At 53.3% G+C, this 19,264-nt stretch overlaps 6 protein-coding genes across 6 annotated transcripts; 3 read left to right on the top strand and 3 right to left on the bottom strand.

Annotated features, from left to right (window-relative positions):
• Positions 1–2,054: 2,054 nt before the first annotated feature.
• LRP88_13939 (uncharacterized protein) lies at positions 2,055–2,960 on the bottom strand (the record flags this gene model as incomplete). Its single annotated transcript, XM_083250295.1, has 1 exon — positions 2,055–2,960. One exon carries the CDS (start codon positions 2,958–2,960, stop codon positions 2,055–2,057), a length of 906 nt encoding a protein of 301 aa, XP_083094629.1.
• Positions 2,961–4,315: 1,355 nt separating this feature from the next.
• On the bottom strand, positions 4,316–5,380 carry LRP88_13938 (uncharacterized protein; the record flags this gene model as incomplete). Its single annotated transcript, XM_083250294.1, has 4 exons — positions 4,316–4,393; positions 4,559–4,756; positions 4,812–5,038; positions 5,119–5,380. 4 exons carry the CDS (start codon positions 5,378–5,380, stop codon positions 4,316–4,318), a joined length of 765 nt encoding a protein of 254 aa, XP_083094628.1.
• A 1,105-nt stretch (positions 5,381–6,485) lies between these two features.
• LRP88_13937 (uncharacterized protein) lies at positions 6,486–7,679 on the top strand (the record flags this gene model as incomplete). Its single annotated transcript, XM_083250293.1, has 1 exon — positions 6,486–7,679. The coding sequence occupies one exon, from the start codon at positions 6,486–6,488 to the stop codon at positions 7,677–7,679; it is 1,194 nt and encodes a 397-aa protein (XP_083094627.1).
• Positions 7,680–7,944: 265 nt separating this feature from the next.
• LRP88_13936 (ESCRT-II subunit protein VPS36) lies at positions 7,945–9,114 on the bottom strand (the record flags this gene model as incomplete). Its single annotated transcript, XM_083250292.1, has 1 exon — positions 7,945–9,114. The coding sequence occupies one exon, from the start codon at positions 9,112–9,114 to the stop codon at positions 7,945–7,947; it is 1,170 nt and encodes a 389-aa protein (XP_083094626.1).
• Positions 9,115–10,451: 1,337 nt separating this feature from the next.
• Positions 10,452–12,132, top strand: LRP88_13935 (SAC3/GANP/Nin1/mts3/eIF-3 p25 family-domain-containing protein; the record flags this gene model as incomplete). Its single annotated transcript, XM_083250291.1, has 3 exons — positions 10,452–10,533; positions 10,600–11,863; positions 11,919–12,132. 3 exons carry the CDS (start codon positions 10,452–10,454, stop codon positions 12,130–12,132), a joined length of 1,560 nt encoding a protein of 519 aa, XP_083094625.1.
• Positions 12,133–17,124: 4,992 nt separating this feature from the next.
• On the top strand, positions 17,125–19,167 carry LRP88_13934 (phosphatidylinositol-3-phosphate-binding protein BEM1; the record flags this gene model as incomplete). Its single annotated transcript, XM_083250290.1, has 3 exons — positions 17,125–17,223; positions 17,396–18,169; positions 18,223–19,167. 3 exons carry the CDS (start codon positions 17,125–17,127, stop codon positions 19,165–19,167), a joined length of 1,818 nt encoding a protein of 605 aa, XP_083094624.1.
• Positions 19,168–19,264: the final 97 nt, after the last annotated feature.

Here is a 19,264-nt window from a genome sequence, read left to right as displayed (position 1 = left end):
GTTCAAGGGCGGATTCGGTGACCAGTGGAACTGGAGGCTTGGAGAACACAGCAAAACGCCCAGTGACCTCTTCATATTCCCCAATTGCACTCCAAGGAGGCCAAGAAGGACCTCTGAAACATGACAGGATTGAATCATTTAGTCAAGTGTGACGATTGAATCACGACAACCCCGGATATGGATAACGAATCTTGGCACGATGACAAGACGGCAGCCTACACTATCAAGTGGTAGCTTGGCTTCCCCCCAGTAACCCAACTGTGGAATCTCATACTGAAATACGAGCATTGCCACGTTCAATGGCCTTCCAAATTTCATCAGCCTTTCATCCGACACCAGCATTGGCCTAAAGAAATCTTCGTCAACCCCCTCTACCAGGAGCATCAGATCCATCGCCCTAATATCTGGAATACCTTGATCATATCGGCAGTGTAATTTGCACCAGACCAATTGGTTACTCCGGTCCAGATCAGGCAGTGTACCGGCAGACCCAAAATCGTCCTTGAAAAGGGCGAAGATGTTAGACAACCACCGACCAATGTGTGATAAGACCGCAGTATCATATGGGCAACAACCGTATTTTTGAAGGCTGCGTAATTAATTCATCGACAAGAGACGGTGACTCTCTATCTTCGACCATCGGTGTTCGTCCGGTTGAACACCACCGTTCTCATTTGGATCAGGTAGTCACAGTTCTACTTGCCATACTAAGGCCCCAACAAGCACCCAGAATTGGGGCCCATCGCTAAAGTTCCTCCCTTGGTGGCCGATGGAGCAGAAGAGGTGTAGAGGTAGAGAGGTTGCGTTATTACCACCAAAGATGTCTCTCGCCCATCCATGTAAATGTTGTCATCCCCAGATAAGCATGATCATATGCCCGTATATCACAAGACAAACAGCTAGTTATAGCCGTCCCATATGAGCAACGTCCGTTCAGAGCAGAGATTCTTTTCCACAAGCTTGGTAACTCGCGGATCCAACCTCTTTGGCCCCAAGATACGAAAAAGGAAGAAGAAGAAAATTCCATGCTCGGTGTTCATGTCAAGGAGCTCAACGGTTGGTGGTTGACGTAAAGTTCTTGAAGTACCTAGCTGCAAAACACACATGGTCGAGTCGGGAACTAGGAACCACGAGTCGACGATCCCAGCGGCATGAGAGGATACTATTCATCACCGGAGGAAGGGAGTTGATGTTAGACTTGCCATAACTATCAGTAATTTATCGTGGGCGAATTCGGCATGTGTCTCTTGGTTGCTGCCAGGGTAGTTGTTGAGGGAGTAAAACGACGAGCTTAAACAGTTTTCACACAGCTCTTGTTCACCGAGCACATGCTCACACAGTCTTCGAAAGCTCCTGAGTCCAAAACATGTACGGTTTCCCCCCCCTCTGCCTCACTTGTCAGTTATGAGTCTGGTGGACTATGACCTCGTCTTCCTGGTTCATGGCCACCCTATACGTCGTGTCACGTATAGCCTCGGGAGCCAATTATAACATTCCAAGGAAGATGGGAGTGTCTCCTTTGTTGCTGATTTTCACGGCAATCAATAAAATCCGTATTGCCAGCAGAAACATCCATCAAGGTCTGCCATTACTATATCAACGCTCCTTTGGTTGGCAAACTCCTCGGGTCAGGGGCCGTAGAAATGAGCATCACCCACTATGAGTCCACCGAGCACAGAGATAAGAATTTCATATTAAGTGGAAATAAGTCCAGGGGGCAAAGAGCTTGCATACAAATCTCAACAACATCTTGCATTCTGTGGAGGAGTGGGGGATATTTTGTTCTTCAACCTCAACGTCAACCCCATAGTTCGATATCGTTATATAAGATGGCCGCATTAACATTCCTGAGCAAGGAAGACTGTGGAGAGATGGTTCAAGCTATGGTCTAGAACCTGGTTAATAAAGCCACTACTAATAGTTCATCCGGTTCATGCGGGTCTAGTTTCTCCTTGCTGACGATCCCCTCAAGGACCACACACACGTGTAGCTGAATAGATTCGCTAATATAAGGCCTTTTATTACTCCGATGCCTTGAACTCCTGATACAATGCTTATTCTTTAGTAAAGTGAAAACAGTCAGCCACATACTCCAGAGATGCTTGTCCTGTCCGACCAAGTTGCCAGATCCTCAGCGCCGTCATGACAACCATAGTACCCCATCGCTCTCCCAGGTTCTCGTAGCCGCCTTCGAATTCGATTCTACACGTCTTCCATGCTGCCTCCTTCCACGACGCCGTCGCGAGGTAACCTTCCCTGCCTGGTAACGAGTCCCCAACACGATACAATCTGAATTGGTGGGGATATTTGGGGTCAGTTATCACATCCGCTGAAACCATCCGCCATTCAAACTCCTCGCGCAAATATGATGTCCCTTGAACCGTTTCTCGCATTGTCTCGATCTCCCATCTGAAATGGACCACTTGCTCGTTTTCTGCCAGCCCAGTGTACATAATCTCCGTCACGACCTTGGCTTCGTCTTCCAACCAAGGCGGCGCAGAGACATTGACAACGCTCTCCAAGTTGCTGGGTTGATCGCAGGGATCCTGTAACGCATCTCCAGCCGCCGCCAGTATAGGGTCCTTGCCAGTGGTTCCATTATGTATCATCAGGCAGGGCCCGGCGCCGGGCCCACGGCCAAGCAGACCAGAGTACTCTGAAACGGCAAACATCTTTGGGGTAACTTCATCACCGATAAAGAAGATCCGCCACTTGTTCCACTGCCATGAAACCTTGAGCATGCGCGGTATAGGACGGTAGGGCGTCCTGGTGCACTCGCTCACCAGGGTCTGGCTTGCGGACATTTGAGAACCGGTGTCGGCCCTGGAGGCGCTTGGGGCCAGTGATGAGACGGCCGTGGAAGAGCCAGAGGCTATTCCTCCAGTGTAGGGTGGTGGGGGATCATCCTGACTGCCAGCATAAGTGGACGCGTCCAGGCTTGCCAGCTCGGCGTTGTTCATGATGAGAGAGGCCTTGGCTTGGCCAGAGTCTCTAATGAGGGAGGGTATAATGTGAAAAGAACAGGCGTTTCGTCGCGGCTGCTCCCAAAACACTGGATTATTTGACGTCCATCATGCTGAAGGGAGGTGACAAGTGACGGAGGAATGAATGTGTAAGGGGCAAGATGCTGACAGACCGGACGAACTGGAGCAAAAGCATGCTCTCCCGTGCGTCCTGTCGGTGCTAAAGATTAGGTGCTTAGACCACCCGCATTTAGGGGCGTCGGCCACTCGGAATAGCGTGTTCAGCGCGGGGAACAGTCTGCCCGGCGATCCGGGCGACAGTGGAATCTTCCCCTAGAGCCCGCGGGGTCGCCGGTCGCCGTTGGCTCCCCTTCGAGGCAATGGATCGACATGATCCCGGGTCTCTGGGCTGTCCAGGGATAAGCTCATCTCGTGTAGAGCGATAAGCTCTCCACTGTGCACTCCTTCGCGTGGTAACGTTACTGGCGAAACCCGAGCCCCTGGGACGACTACGGTGTCTCAAATGAGCTTCTTTCGTTAGGCTATCGCCTATCTTTCATGGATCTAGTAATGTGTAAACCAAATTGGTGAAAAGGTTAAACCTTACTTTCTTGATGTTAGACCCAACGTGTACGACGAATTGGTAGAGATAAGCTCCAGGGTTGTCAGAGCGGCTCTCATCGAGATGCTGACCCGAGGGCGATCTTGACCAAGTAAGACACAACCACGCCGGCCTTTTTGCACTTGCCTAGCACCCAGACCAAGAAAAAAAAAGGCATACTGTAGATCAGCAACGAGACATTTGCCGGGCTATGGAGACATAACTTAGAGTAAAATAAATAAATTAATGGATAAAATAAATAAATAAATTATACTCTAAAGTCTATAAATGATAATCAATCTTTCCATCAAGTTCGAAAATATCATGTTACAGATTGCTGCATTTCCGGCATCAACGGCAAGATGCCGTCACACAACAGCGTTGTAACACCATATGGCTAACCTAGAGCTCCAAGGCAACTTACAATTCAGACAACTCATAGCCACGACCAATGGCACTCAACGCGCTTTCTGTAAATATTCCTACATGATGATTCGTTTTTATAGATAACATGTTGAGAGGATAGTCAGAAAGACATGAATCAATGTGACCGACTCCACCCTCGTGCATTTTAACGACAAGCCGCTGTCAAATAGCAGACGATGTTACACAACCTCACATCAACGCCATTCTTGGCATCCATAATAGTGGAGGTAAGGAAGAATCTTTCATGCTTCTAGTTAACCTACTAAAAATCTCATAACGCATTGCAGACGCAATGCCTTTTCCCGTTGTCGCAAACAGGTTACAGCTAGTCAGTCTTCTGACTCTTGCTGCCAAAAATGGCATTCTTAAGATTAGGAACTCCCATTGCCCACAAGACAAGATCCTAGCACTTGTCAGTAGCTTTCTCATCATAGGCACTGGGGATCCCACCGTTGCAGTGTTCCATAGAACCTTGGACGCCAACCAGGTGGCGAATGTGCCGTAGCCAACCCATTGAGATGTGGTTGGAGATGTTTTTAGTACGTTATCAATCACGCTTCGCGCATACTCCTCGGGAGGTGCTATATGGTATTAGTGGGCGAAGATTCCGGATCAAGGATGACTGACTCGGTTGTAGCGTCGTATTGGCCTCGCCCTTCATCCATGGACCGAGTGCTTCTCGGCCAGGATAGTAGGGTGAGGTTTTAGGGAGCTCTGTTTCCTCTGCGTGTGCAAAGAAGCCAGTCTTGATTCCTCCAGTAACCACCTGCACATGCTTAGCTCAGTTCGGCACCTTAAGTGAAGAAGCTTACATGCACTACTTTCACATCAAAGGGGGCAAACTCAACGCGCATCTGCCGTGAAAGATGCTCCAGTGCCGCCTTGCTGATATTGTAGATACCTTCGAACGGGATTGGGAGTCTTCCAGCCACCGAGCCAATGTTGACAATAGTTCCTTTGGAAGCAATCAGCATAGGGCTGAATGCCTGGGTCAATTCCAAGACAGCCCAGACGTTGACATCAAACATGGCTTTTGCTGGAGTCATATCTGCGTCTAGTAAGGACGTCATATAGCCTGAAGATAATTAACATCCATTTCTGAGCGTGGTATTAGTGGATAAAACGAACCAACACCCGAATTGTTAACGAGGATATCCAGTTTTCCTCCCGTGGCCTCAGTCACTTTCTCGACGGCCTTCTTGATCGAGTCCGAGTCTGTCACCTCAAGTAACACAATATCCAGGCCCATCTCCTTGAGATGCTCAACCTTTGTCGGGCTTCGAGCCGTCGCAAAGACTCGGAATCCTCTGCTGTGGAGTTCTCGGGCGAGGTAGTCTCCGATGCCACCCTTGCTAGTGCCTGTTACGAGGGCCGTCTTTTGGGAAGACATTGTCGCAGATCGCTGCAAATCTATGCAAGAGCTGGATGAAGCAGTAGACTATCAGCCCTGTGGGAGACTACAGGCCAAGAATTTCCTTCAGAGAATGGGAGACGAGTCTCTGTCGCTCGAGGGCAGAGGAATGCAGGTTATTTACCCGCACACATTCCATATCCACAGGTCAGGGATATGGGGTTTGCGACAACAGACGAGCAGGGAACCCCGCTGGAAACGACTTGCCAGTCTTTCCGAATGGTTGCATTTTGCCTCGGGGAGCTCAGAAGTACAGGGTTTTAACTACGGTCACGGCCACCATCTCAAACGCGGGTTGGCCGGATTGGTTGCGACGCTCGACGACATGGTTCGAGTGCGTGAGAAATGTGATCCTACCGGGCAAATATTTTGCGAGCAAGTCCTTCTCACTCATGTAGTAATTAGAAGGAGAATGAACAAGCCATCTTCTGACCAAGTGCACATTTGTATCCAAGGGGTGGGTAAGGCGGCTTCAGATGTGATCCTTGCAGAAGCCCGTCACCAGAGTCTCCTTCGGCAGAAACGGTTGATGGATGGGTTGATCCCACCCCTGCCGCGCTAAGGAACCACCCCGCTGCGAGCAATATTCGGTGAGGCTCCTGAAATCTTGACATGCTTAGTTGGAAAGCATCAAGACTAGGGCAACATAGTAGTTTATCGAGGCGTACCGAGGGTTTGCCATGATTGGGACATGTGCTATTACTCACATGTGCAAATGGATCGTTCACTCGCACCAATTCTCAATGATGCTTCTTTTTGTTTTCGTAGACTTGGCCATCAGCTGCCATGCCGCCTTGCATCGGCAGCCACGATCTCAGCTCGTGGCCATCAGGTGCTGACATAACGCTCCTGCCGAATTGCATTCGACTGAACGCCAGGTCACGTGTGGCACCACCTCCTCCACCCACCATCGACATTCTTCTCGCTGGGGCATCATCTATCTGTCTCCTTGGTCGAAACATCCACCAAACGCACGTCTCGGATACAAGGATAGCCTCTCTACTCTCAATTTCGGTTAGGCGAGAGCCTCCATCTCAATATCCCCAAAATCGAGAACCACCTTCAGGAGCTGGCCGTCCTGGGCATGTCGGCTGCTACAACCGACCCGGCCCTCGTCGCCGCTCCCGCCCCCGACCTCTCGCCCGTCTCTCAGGTTGCCCAGGTCGGTACCGTCGATCACCTCGAGCCCGTTGCGCAGGCCGCGACGACGCCCAAGGAGAGGCACTCCCTCACCCTCGACCAGCGTCGGGCCCTGCGCCGCTGGGCTAACGGACAGACCATCCGTCCTTCTCACAAGGCCTGCATAGAGTGGTTCTACTCGCAGTACGGCCAGCAGATCAGCCAGTCCACCGTCTCGCATTCGCTGTCGCCAAAGTACTCGCGTCTGGATAGTGACAATCCCCAGCTGTCTGGCTCGCGGCTGCGATACGGAAATTGGCCCGACGTCGAGAAGCTCGTCCTCATCTGGTACCAGCAAGTCCAAGCATCTGGTCGTCAGCCGACCAACGAAGAACTGGGCGAGAAGGCCAAGTCCATCTTCAACCAGCTTCCGCGATACAAGGATGAGAACCCACCCGAGTTTTCTCCCGGCTGGATTCACCGATTCAAGAAACGTTACGGTCTCTTGATCCGAAGGCAGCGCCGCCACGGCGACGGAGGTATGAACCCGGCTGAAGACATCGCGTACCTGGCGGACTGCATTCCCCGCTTCATGAACATTGCATCCGAGACCAGCCCAGCCGCCATTCGAGAGGAAGTTCTTCGCGTTGTCGGTATCGAGCCTAGCCTCAACACGTGTGCGCTTGCTCGCGACGAGATCGTTCGGAGAATCACGAGTCCTCAACCACCACCGCCGCCTCCTCCGATGGTTGCTCCCGACCCGCCCTCTATCCCTCCACCACAGCCGGACCAGCCCATCTACGCAGACGATGACCCCGAGGTGGTGCTACAGAATGCCTTGCGCCAGCTTCAACAGGAAGAACAGGCTGCCGAGGAGCAGGCTGCGGCGGTACGCGAGGAGCGCGAACGAGCGGAGAGAGCCGGACTCCCACCACCTGGCATCATCACAACGCCTGGTGGGCGAGCCTCATCTGTTCATCGCTACACGTCGACACCAGCCCACGACCTGAGTACGGACCTTACTCTGACTCCGATCAACTCGGAGGGACCCATTGCGCGTGATGATCGACCAGTGCGATGTCCTTTCTGCGTCAACCAACGGATGCTGCGATCTATCAAGGAGGCCGTCGAGCACCTGTCCACGCACGTTGTTGTTTGAAAGCTTCATGTCGGGCACATACCCAGCGGATTTGTTACATAGGAGGGCCTGAGTCGATGTTCAAGGCCCAGGAGTTGAAACGGATGGTATAGGGGGAGTTTGCGGTAACACTCACGATTGTACGGATATACCTTTGCTTTTCATGACGGATAACTGTTTTAATACCAATACCTCGTTGAACGCGATCTTCTGCATCCCCCCCATCTGTTGTGGAATATGTGGTTGATATAGTCTACGGTACCTAATCACATCGCGCCTGATCTAGTCATAACAACCCGCTTGCTTTCAACGCCTTCATAACCGCATCGTTTTCCTTCTCTGCTTTGGTCCTATGCTTCTTATGGTCCCCTGGATTGATATAGTTGACCCAGAACTTGAGGCCCTCGAGCCCCTCTTCACGACACAGCTCCCCTCGCTCCTCTGCCATGAGCAGCTCTTCCTCAGCAACACCAAGACTCCAGCCGAAGCGCTCGGCAGCTTCTTGAGCAGTCACGCCTCGACCAAACACCTGCCAGTCCCAGGGCACCTCGCGGTCTGGAGGAAACTCGTGTAGGTCTTGTAGCCACGCAAGGATGGCCCTGACGGTGGTCCCGTCCGTGCGGTCACGGCTCTGGACCACCATGACGCCGCTGCGAAAGGTGCGTAGGCGGACGGGAAGCTTGAGCTTGCTCCAGAGCCTGGCGGCCTTCTCAAAGTCCGCCGGACTGACGAGCTCAACGCCGCCGCGGGCTCTGTTGAACATGGCCCACAAGTCGACGAGCGTGATAATGCCGCCTGCTTTTTTGAGGACACCCCTCGAGTCATCAGTGAGAAACTCTGCCAAGTTTCTCGACAGTTCTGACAGATAAAGAGACTCGGAGCTGCCGCCACCAACGATGTCCTTTGTTGTGATGAGGCCCAGCTGACTTGCTGACTCCGCCAAGATGGCGTTTTCCTCCGCCGATGCGTTTCCCTGGCCATTATTCGTCTGCCTTGCGAAACGCTCGGCGAGGGCAATCACCTCCTTAGCGGATGACATGAGGGCCTCCAAATCCTCAAAGGCGCTGCCGATCAGCAGTTCGTTGTTCTTTCGCATATTCAGGCCCAACTGTTCCAGACCGGCAATACCCACCCCCTTGGTTCTCCCTGCTGATGTCCCAGTGCCTGAGTCAGGACTGGTTGCTTCATCCGCCATCTGATTGCTCTTTGGAGCCGGAGGCGCATCCTGGAGCAGCCACTTGCGCTGTGTCATGGACCCCTTTAGCCGTTCATAGAAGATCTTTTCGCCTCCCCTTCGAAAAGAGAGCTTAACACATTCGTATGCGTCAGTCCCGCCCTTGCCGCCCTTGCTTTGGTCAAGGGTGGGACCCGGAGAATCAATCCTCGTTGCATCGGATGTTGAACTTTGCTGGATAGCTGGTGGGATATCCTGAGAGATGAGGGGGGCACCGCACATCTCGCAGGACATCAGTGAGGGGTGGTTCGAGAAGGTGCACCGTGGGCACGGGAACGAGGCAGACGAATCCGAGCCGTTTGAAGTATCCGGTAAATTGGATGTTGGTATCTGATCTAAATTCTCGGACAAAGGTCGAGAATCAGACGGCCCTGGCCGTAAAGGAAGAGGGGAGGCGAGGGCAGGAGACGGAGCTGTACGGTTATTTGCACCAGAGATGGCTGCCTTTAAAACATGAGTCAAAGTTGGTTTGATTCCACACGCAAGGCATGGCGGAAGAGGAGTATGGGCGTTGGCGGTAGTCGGATCAAAGTTGGATGGGACGGGGTTAGAGAAACTGCATATTGTGCAGACCCATGTCGCACTCTTCGCAGCCGGTGGCTCCGGGGGTGGCCGATAACCGCTTTCTGAATGCCCTGGAGAGCCAGAGACATTTCTAACAGAGTTGGAGGCGTTTGAGATGGCGCGGCTGTGGTAGGATGCTCGCTTGGGAGGCTTTGGGAACAAGGTCACCTTGGCTGATGACTTGAGAAAGCCGGCGTAGAACTCGTAACGGTCCACATCCTTCAAGTCCAACGCAACCGAGTTCGTACGAGGTTCCTTCTGATCGACGTAGCAAACACGATGCGAGGTTAAATAAACCTGTCCATTTTGCTGATTGGGAAGCTTGTACTTGCTGCTGTCATGTCAACGAGATTCGCTCACCGCGCCAACGAGCAACTTACCCCTCATACAAGCCAACGTTATCCTGAACAAACAGAAGCACCTCGTCTGTAAGATACGAGGGCCTTAAAGCAGTAGTAAGATCGATGTGTTTTAAAAACATCCGTCATATGGAAACAAAGTTGAGTGGTAGAGGTGAACTTGGTTGGATGTTGGGATGAGCGATGATGCAAGTGGGGGGTCGTCTTGTATCAAAGGGAACTAGTTGGAAGAAATTCGAGATTTGGAAATGCCAAGTCAAGCCTCAAATTATGAGAAATACTTCCTTCGTCTGTATCAAGTTAAGGTGTGATCGAGAGTTCAAGTACTCGTGATGTTGAGTGGTATCTGCTGTAGAGGACGTAGGCATCGGTCGGCCCCTCGAAGTCGCCGGCCCCACATGCAGCCATGAATCGTGGAGGGCACGAGGTTCGACGCCGCGGTTTTTCCGACAGATCACGGGACTTTACCGCCACCGTCACGGGTAGTTGCACCACGAAAATGCCTCCGCTTTCTTCCCAACGACCATCACCGCCCAAGCTGCTGTTCTGCCATCTACAACTGCAACTCCAGCATCGTCTTTCTCCCCCAACACATCTTGTAAAACTAACCCCTTCCTCCGCTAGCCTTTCGACACCATGATGCCAAGTTGGCCAGCGGCGCAGACAGCGCCGAGCGTCACGCAGCAAACCGCCCCAGGCAACTATGCGTATCCAACAAGTGAGTCCGCCCTTCGGCCGTTGGCCAAACACCCTCCTGGTACGGCGATGCTGACTCCTGTCACAGATCCTGCCTTCATCCCCGTTCCCGTCCGCCAGGGATTTGGTCAATACGGAGCACCAGCAGCTCCCTACGCCGGATACGTGCCTCCACCGCCCCCCGTGCAACCCCAAATGTCTACTGCCTCGCCCGTGAATGGTGCAACCCCAGCACCCGAGCAGGCCAAGTCAAAAGTTGACTGGCCCGAATCTGTTCGGAGCTACGTCCAGCGATCCTTCCTCCCCCAGAATGACGACCCTTCCGTATCTCGAGCGGACATCGAAGCCAAGCTTAAGAGCACCATCGGTTCCGCAAAAGAGAACGACACACTCTACACCATCGACTGGGACAGCATGCCCCTTCCTCAGGCCCTAGTCAGGGCCGAACGTGAAGCCGAAATGAAGCGCAGCATGCATTCCTCCCCATCCCATATCCGCGAGCCCCTGAATCCTAAGAAGAGGAAATCTGCCGATTTTGCAAATGATGACAACTCTCAGCCCCCGTGGCGCTCTACTAACTCGCGATCTTCTCTCCAAGATCGCATCACCTACCCTTCACCCGAAAAGCGCGCCTCCTTGGACGAGTCACCCCCGAGATCAAGTAAGTTCCAGAAGGAAGCCAACAAGCGCAAGCGCCGGTTCGAGAACGAATACAAGGCGTTCAGATCGCCTAGCCCACCTCCGCCATCATCTGGGCCCATTACCGGCACATGCGAAGTACTGGAGAAGAAGTATCTTCGTCTCACAGCCCCTCCAGTTCCGTCCAAGGTCAGACCCGAACGTGTTCTGCGCCAGACCCTGGATCTTCTCAAGAAGAAATGGAAGAGGGAGAGCAACTACTCGTACATTTGTGATCAGTTCAAGTCGATGCGTCAAGACCTGACTGTGCAACATCTCAAGAACGACTTTACTGTTTCCGTCTATGAAATCCATGCCCGAATTGCCTTGGAGAAGGGGGATATCGGTGAGTATAATCAATGTCAGACCCAGCTGCGATCACTGTATGCTCTGGGCCTGAAGGGCAACCCCATTGAATTCAAGGCGTATCGTATCCTTTACTTTATCCACACTGCCAACCGAACCGGCCTGAACGACACCATGGCAGATCTAACCGCAGCAGAGAAGGAGGAGAAGCCGATCAAGCATGCTTTGGAGGTACGATCGTCTCTGGCGCTGGGGAACTATCACAAGTTCTTCCAGCTGTACCTGGACACGCCCAACATGGGCGCATACCTGATGGATATGTTTGTTGTCCGGGAGCGGCTTGCTGCTTTGTGCAACATTTGCAGAGCGTAAGTGACCCTTTGCTGTTACTGATTCAACTGAACTGTACTAACTGTGACATAGATACAAGCCGGATGTCAAGCTCCGCTTCATCACTGAGGAACTCGGATTCGAGTCTGATGCTGATGCGGCCCAGTTTATCATCGACCACCAGGGTCAACATTTGCTGGAAGATCGAACGGATTACATCGCTATCCTGACTGGCAAGGCCGGGCCCCTCTTTGAGGGTGCGCGATCGGCCGCGTTCCGAAAGGTTGACATCAAAGGCCAGATCTGAGCGTTTTCCTGTGCATTTCGTCTCGATTTCTTTTCCTCTTTTTTCTCTTGCGACTTTCTTCAGGCGTCTTGCGGGCAGAATTTTTGCTATCGACATCAGCTCAGCAAGACATGATGATGCCAGTCACTTGGATGACATCTCATTCATGTAGACACGACCACGGCATTTATACCCCGTTGCTCGCTTAGGCGGCATCGAAACGTTTTTTTCGCTACTTCACGCCAGCCTGGAGAAGTATGCAGTTGACTGTTGACCTTGGTCTTGTCTCCTGCTATCTACTCCAGGCTCGATCAATTAACCATAGCCTCCATACTAGCCCGCAATGCTGATGACATCTGGAGGCAAAGCATTGTTTTGATGGATTACAAAAGTTGGATGGGTGCATTTTAGACACGACGGGATTGCATGGCGCGCAACGGAACAAAACTGAAGGCCAATCCCGGCATGGCTGGGACTGGTGGACAACGAATTACTGAGGTTGACGGCATTCATATCTTGATGCCATAGCAGCTTGTTGTATACTAGTCCCAATCATACGCAGGCAGAATTGGTTGCAGAGGCTGTGGCGTTTCATGGAGTCACGGTTCAATTATTCCAGGTTCATAGCAATTGATCCTTTATTAACTTGAGTATTCGATCATCATCAATTGGTATTTGCTGTGACTGATGAACTGGATATTAGGTTATACGCAACGAGCGATAAGTGGGGCTTTATAGGATGAAGCTTTTGCTGCCTTTGCAGAGAATGTCCACCTAGCTCGCTGCCTCAGCTGGTAAGGGTTGGGATTGGTCTGGGGCTGACAACGCGCCCGGGCATCTACCTGCAGCTTGACTGCGCCTGTTCGAACCCAGGTAAAACTACTGATGCATTGCATGCAACTCACTGTGTTGCGCCCTCACGGGCACCCCCGGGAACGACTGCGCCGGACCCATCGACATCTGGCGCCTGACATCGACGGTCAGCGCCTCGAAACAACTTGTCTTGTGCTAGCCACTTGACTTGTGAGCTCACGCTCTCGAAACATTTATTGTTGACATTACTGTGTATGGGGTCTTGGTAGTGCCCCACAATGCCTGTTCGTAACTTGGCGACCCTCAGTAGGGGCGGCTGATGCAGGAGGACATTCTCTTTTTGCATTTTTTGACACTTGACTTTTATCATCACGTTGCCCCTCCATAGCTCTTCCTATCTTTCTTTTTTGAACATCCCCTGAGGCTGTTGATATACTTGATACAACCTGTGAACGCCTGTCTCGCTCAAGCATTAATGCTCCTGTGACACTGCGGCTCATCTTGCCCACGGGACGGGAACGGATGCTTACACATATTAAAGCAACATGGCGGACCCGGTTTCAAGTATACGGCAAAGTAAGTGCCCGGTCATTGAGTGCTGTACGCACGAGGACACACATGATAGTGCATGAGGGCGCATGAATGAGGGCTACCCACGATGCTCTTTGTAACAACAACGTGGTGGTTAAATTGCCATCGAGGAAAAGTCGCCTTCTAGATTGGGACACCGTGCTCCGGAGACCAGGGGGCAACGAACACCCCATGCTAGACACTTGTCTTCCACGAGGTCGAATACCTAGAGTGGGAAGGCCTCTCCAGCAGGGAGTGCCGCACCGTCGGGATAGAGTAGGGAGCGGGATTAGCGGGTTCTTTGCGCAAAAAATTGTCTCGGTAAAGGGGGCCTGCGATGGTGAACATGGGGAGTTGATGGCGCCAACGTTGGGCTCTGTTAGCTGAACATGGGGTTTCTTGGAGTCAATGGCAAATGACCAAAGTCGGGCTTTGCAACATGCACATTGGGTCTCGGAGCTGGGCGTCTACGCGGGTGCATGAAAGAACGAGGTCGCATGTGGGAGGCCAGTGTTTTAGAGACCCCAATGGGAGGCAACCAAGAGAGTCAAGTTTTACGGACGGACAATTCATGATGGACGGACGGAGCCCGTCAAAAGACACGAGACGGGAGATTGACACTCGTAGATTAAGTCCCAGGGCAGCGGTATCCGCAGAGGAGACGGCGTCCTTTCATGGGTTCAGCGGGGGACGCTTCCGGTGGCATAGACTGGACAGGGGATGGATCGACCTGATCGATGGAATGGGCCAGGATGCGAGATGAAGGCATTGAGCCATGTCGTAACAGAGTCGATTCCCAGCGTGAGTGAGTGAGCAACAGTTGTGAAGATCACCATGTCGCCTGGAAGGGGGCATCATGTAGAACAACACGCGACATCCGCATGTAAGAAAGAGGTCGGCATTTGTCGGCATGAAAAGGCCCATCGACTTCCAGAACGTAGCACAGACAACTCCCTCTCTCTCTGCTCATCGTGGTGCCATTGAGTCAATGTCTCGGCGAGGGCTTTTCTTTACCTTTTGGGCTTGGATGGGATGGGGGGGCCTGGGCTGAGTTGGCTCTTTAACCGCGCGCAGCAGCGCATTAGACACCACAGCAGGCCTCAGGTGGCTGTGTCTTGATGCGAGGTGTGTTGTGTGTCTTTGACGGGCAGATTCGAGACTGGAATTTGAGCGACGTCATCTGTCTTTTGGGGACGGGATGCTATGCAGGTCCTTTGTCGATGATGCACATGAGAGGGAGCCTAGAGATATCATATGCAGTCCTTTTGAGGAGGCTTTCGTTGTAGGAAACAACCTCTGACAGACAGACTCTCTTGACAGACAGACTTCCATGCAATGCCATGCATGGTGGCCCCCTCCCCCTGGCTCCTGTAGATCCTTGCGCCTCGTGGGTTCGTCTGTTCTTCTAGGCCGGAAATTTCTCGACGAGCACAAGCATTTGGATTTTAGCGGCCCTCGGGTTGGGCTGCAAGAAAGACAAGAGGCAGAGCCCAGAGTCTGTGTGTATCTTTCCCGGAATCATGGATGCAAAGGTCAAAATCCACCATCCCTCCCTGGCTAATTTGCCCGCACACCCATGACCCGGGATGGGCGACCCAAGAATGGGACGAGGGGCCCAGGTCGAACCGGCTGGCCCGAGACGATTGGGTAAGGCCGCTGGATGTCATCCCATGTTTTGCTGCATCGCTGTGAGGGGCACCGCGATTTGATAGGTTGTAACTCGGTTTCTGTATGTAGGAACAGACTGTCTAGACAGCGAATGCCCTCAAGGTCGAGCACCTCATGATTTCCGCGTAGAGTTTGTCTCTGTGGCTCGCGCGAGCCTGGCTAGGCTTTCAATGGTGTAATCAAATCAAATCAAAGATCAAGCCCGGACCAGTCGACGCCGCCGACGACAAGAGGTCCTAGCCAAGACGGGCTGAGGTTGAGCTCCCCAGCTGCGAGTCTAATGGCTTCCAACGGTCGACAAGCTGCTGCTGATAGACGCCATCGGCTGTTGGTGTCCAAATGCTGCAGCGCCCTTTGCTTTGCTGAGCTCTCTCCGTGACCCTTGCTCGTTGTTAGCTGTTGGGCTCGCCAAATGCTTGGAGCCGCTGATTGGAACCGCCGACGAGAGCCACGGGCCACTGACCACCATCCATTCATTCCCCGTCTAGACTCCTCATCTTATTGTCCTGTCCTGTCCTTTCCATTTTCCCTTCACCTCCACATTCATCCTTTTCCCTTCTTCGCTTTCACTCCCTCCCCCTCCGTCTCGTTCTTTCTTCTTTTTGTCATACTCTTCGAAGGGCCCCCTTCTCGACAGCGACAACTTATCAATCCGCTGCCGCTATCATTCTAGACGCCGCTGGGCGAGCGCAAACAAAAACGACCTACGGGAAAGCCCCTCCATCCCATCCATCATCACCCCACTGCCGGCTCTCGACTCTTCTCTGGCGTTGGCACCCGGGGGAAGATTTGCGCTTCGGCCGCCTACCTAATTATTGACACAATCCATTGAAACTTTGCCTCTCTTTTCTTCACCATTATCCTCTTTTTTGTTTCCTACGCCTCGTGCTGTCTGTCGACAAGGCGCTGGAACATTGTTTATTCGATAAAGCGGCAAGGCGTGCACTGCGAGCGTTCTAGCCACGGACCCGATCACGGTCTTGTTTCCAAGGACGACGAAGAAGCGACTTATAAAAACCGCCAAACGACATAGCGGAAGCAGTTGTGGATTTGTTCGTCATTTGTTGATTGCGGCAAGGAGCGAAGCGAAAAGTCAACATCGGCATTTCACAATCCCTCGAAATCGTCCCTCATTTTCCCACCATCACTAACTTCTCCAACTGTCGACAACTTTTTTTTATCGCCCGTCCCCACCCCCTCCAACTTCTTCCACGGTCGCTTCCATCTCCCGCCGTTGCGCGCCCGGGTGCTCCATCGCTCCACTTGCGCTTGCGACTCCCTGGTCTCTTTCTGGGCACCAGCTTCTCTTTTTCGCCCCCCTCCCCCTGGCGTTGTGTGCCTCACGGCGGCGTGTGTGTGTGTGTGTGCGACCCCAGTCACTCACTGTAAGGTACCTTGCCTTGCCTGCCTCCTGCCGTACCCAACCTTGCGCCAGCCGCCAACGGTGCCGCTGCGCTCAGCTGGGCCTAGTGGTAAGGTATTTTGCAGCCCCCCCCCGGCTGGCAGTGCGTGCGTCCCTCTTACAAGTCCCAGTGGTAGCACCAGCTTAAGGTAGCCCGCCTGCTCTGCCCAACTGCCTGCAGGTGGTCTCGCGATTCTGGTCCTTTTTTCCATCCTCCGCCTCCGAGCGACGACTCACAACTTCCCAACTCGCAACTGCCCGGGAGGCACTCCGTTACACAAACATGAAGGTTCGTCATCGCCCCTTCCCTTTGGTCGCTCCTGCCCAAATGGCAAAGCTCATCCCTTGCTCTTTACTGCCCTGGATGCCTTCCATTTCCATCCATGCCGTCGCTCTTTCCTCCGATCTCCCCTCTGCCTTGCAAGGCACCTTCCTCACTGACTCTGCCTTCCTGCCTGCGTCCCCTCCCCCGCCTTGAGCTACCTCTTCTTTTGCCGTCATCGTTTGCGCCAGTCTCTGTTTGGCGACTCAGTAATAGCCAAGACTCAACGCTAACCGCCATGCGCTTGGTACAGGCTCTTCGAAGATCGATCAAAGGCGACAAGGAGAAGGGAGCCATCGCTCCCAAATCAGCCGTCGCTATCGTCCCTCCCAAGAAGGTTGGTCCCTCCAGCCCCCCTCGCATCTCATATCTATGCCCGACCATCTATGCGAATATCGAATGTCTCGCCCGTTTCCCCATGACGCTTAGCCACATCCAGCCCCGCCATGATCCCCCACGGCAACCGCAAACCCATTGAGTTCAGGCGCTGATGCCCAACCGAATCGCAGGTAATCCGAGCGCTCTACGACTACGAGGCACGATCAAGCCAGGAACTTAGCTTCTCTAGAGGAGACTTCTTCCACGTTATCGGACGCGAGAACGACCAGGACTGGTACGAGGCCTGCAACCCAGCTCTTCCCGACGCGCGCGGCCTTGTCCCTGTCACCTTCTTCCAGGCTCTCGGCCGCACCGAGCGTGACAGTGCGCAGTCCGACGGTGGCCAGCCTCCTATGCCGACAAAGAACCCCGACCACGATTCCGGATATAGCGAAGCTCCCCCGATGCAACCTGCAGCACAGCCCGCCGCGCAGCCTGCGCCGGCGGCCTCCATGCCTCCAAATCACCGCGCTTCCAAGTCGATTGGAAAGACGGGAGCTATGGTCTACGGAATTGTCATGTACGACTTTGCTGCGGAGAGGGCAGATGAGTTGGAGGCCAAGGCTGGTGAGGCCATTATCGTCATTGCGCAGTCGAACCCAGAGTGGTTTGTGGCCAAGCCGATCGGTCGGTTGGGTGGCCCTGGACTGATCCCGGTTTCCTTCGTCGAGATTCGAGATATGGCAAGCGACAAGGCGATTGTGAACCCATCCGAGGCCATCAAGCGTGCCGGTGTTCCCAAGGTGGAAGAGTGGAAGAAGATGGCGGCCGAATATAAGAACAGTAGCATCACTCTGGGCAAGTTCGAGGGCGGCAACCCCGGACAACCTGGGCAGCCGATTGAGCAGGGCATGGAGCGCATGAGCCTCCAGCAGCACGGCCGACAGAGCTCCCAGAATGGATCGGTAAGTGTCTCGAATGCGCAACACTCTCGATCGACTGACTAACTCTTGAACAGCCAGGATTTGCGAATCAGGCCCGAACTTCACAGCAAGCACAAAACCATTACATTCCGAAACCCGCCGCTCCACTTCAGGCACCACTCCAAGCACGGATACCACGATACTGTTTTGCCGAAGATAAGTACTGGTTCGTTATCGAGGCTATGCTGGAGGATGGTCGACAATGGGAGCTGTCGCGCTATTACGAGGACTTTTACGATTTCCAGATCGCTCTCCTCACCGAGTTCCCAGCCGAGGCCGGTAACACAGGAACACAAAAGCGCACGCTGCCGTACATGCCCGGACCCGTTAACTACGTGACGGATGCAATCACAGAAGGCCGCCTCCATAACCTGGATGCGTACGTCAAGAACCTGCTTAGCCAGCCTCACTACATCTCGAGATGTAACCTGGTGAAGCAATTCTTTGCGCCCCGAGAAGGAGATTACGAGATCGAGGCCGGAGCCAATGGAGAGGAGTACCGTCTTTCACAAGCGTCTCAACCATCATCGACCGAGTCTCCTGCTGTCAACTCGAGGCAAGCATCCCAAAGCAATCTCGCCGGTGGCGGTTATGGAGGACTGTCCGCGGCGCCCGCGCACCAGATGGGCAACGGCCCCCCTGGAATGCAACGGCAAACGTCATCACTGTCACAGCCCTCGCAGACATCTCTGACCCCGAGCATGCAACACGCGCCCCAGCAGCCCGCGTCGGCGATGAAGATCAAGATGTACTTTAAGGGTGACCTCATTGCGATCCGAGTGCCGACGGATATTTCGTTCCAGCAACTCTGCGACAAGGTCTGCGACCGACTTAAGGTGCCGGCCGGCGACCCGATCCAGCTTTTCTATAAGGACGAGGCTACAGGCGATAAGCCAAGCATGACGGACGATAACGATCTCGACTTTGCTCTTCAGCGAAACGAGAAGCTGCTGCTGTATGTGGAGGTGCGAGATGACTAGTCGGGGATGACGCCAACGGCGTTTCAGCTTGGTTGCATTCCTGCATGACGGATTCATGTTGAGAGCCAGACTCAACATAGAGGTGGAAGTTGAACCG

Source organism: Fusarium phalaenopsidis, assembly GCF_050370095.1.
Source record: "Fusarium phalaenopsidis strain FUZ10S chromosome Unknown contig_32332, whole genome shotgun sequence".
Taxonomy (NCBI): Eukaryota; Fungi; Ascomycota; class Sordariomycetes; order Hypocreales; family Nectriaceae; genus Fusarium; species Fusarium phalaenopsidis.
This window is presented reverse-complemented; position numbering and strand designations above follow the sequence as displayed.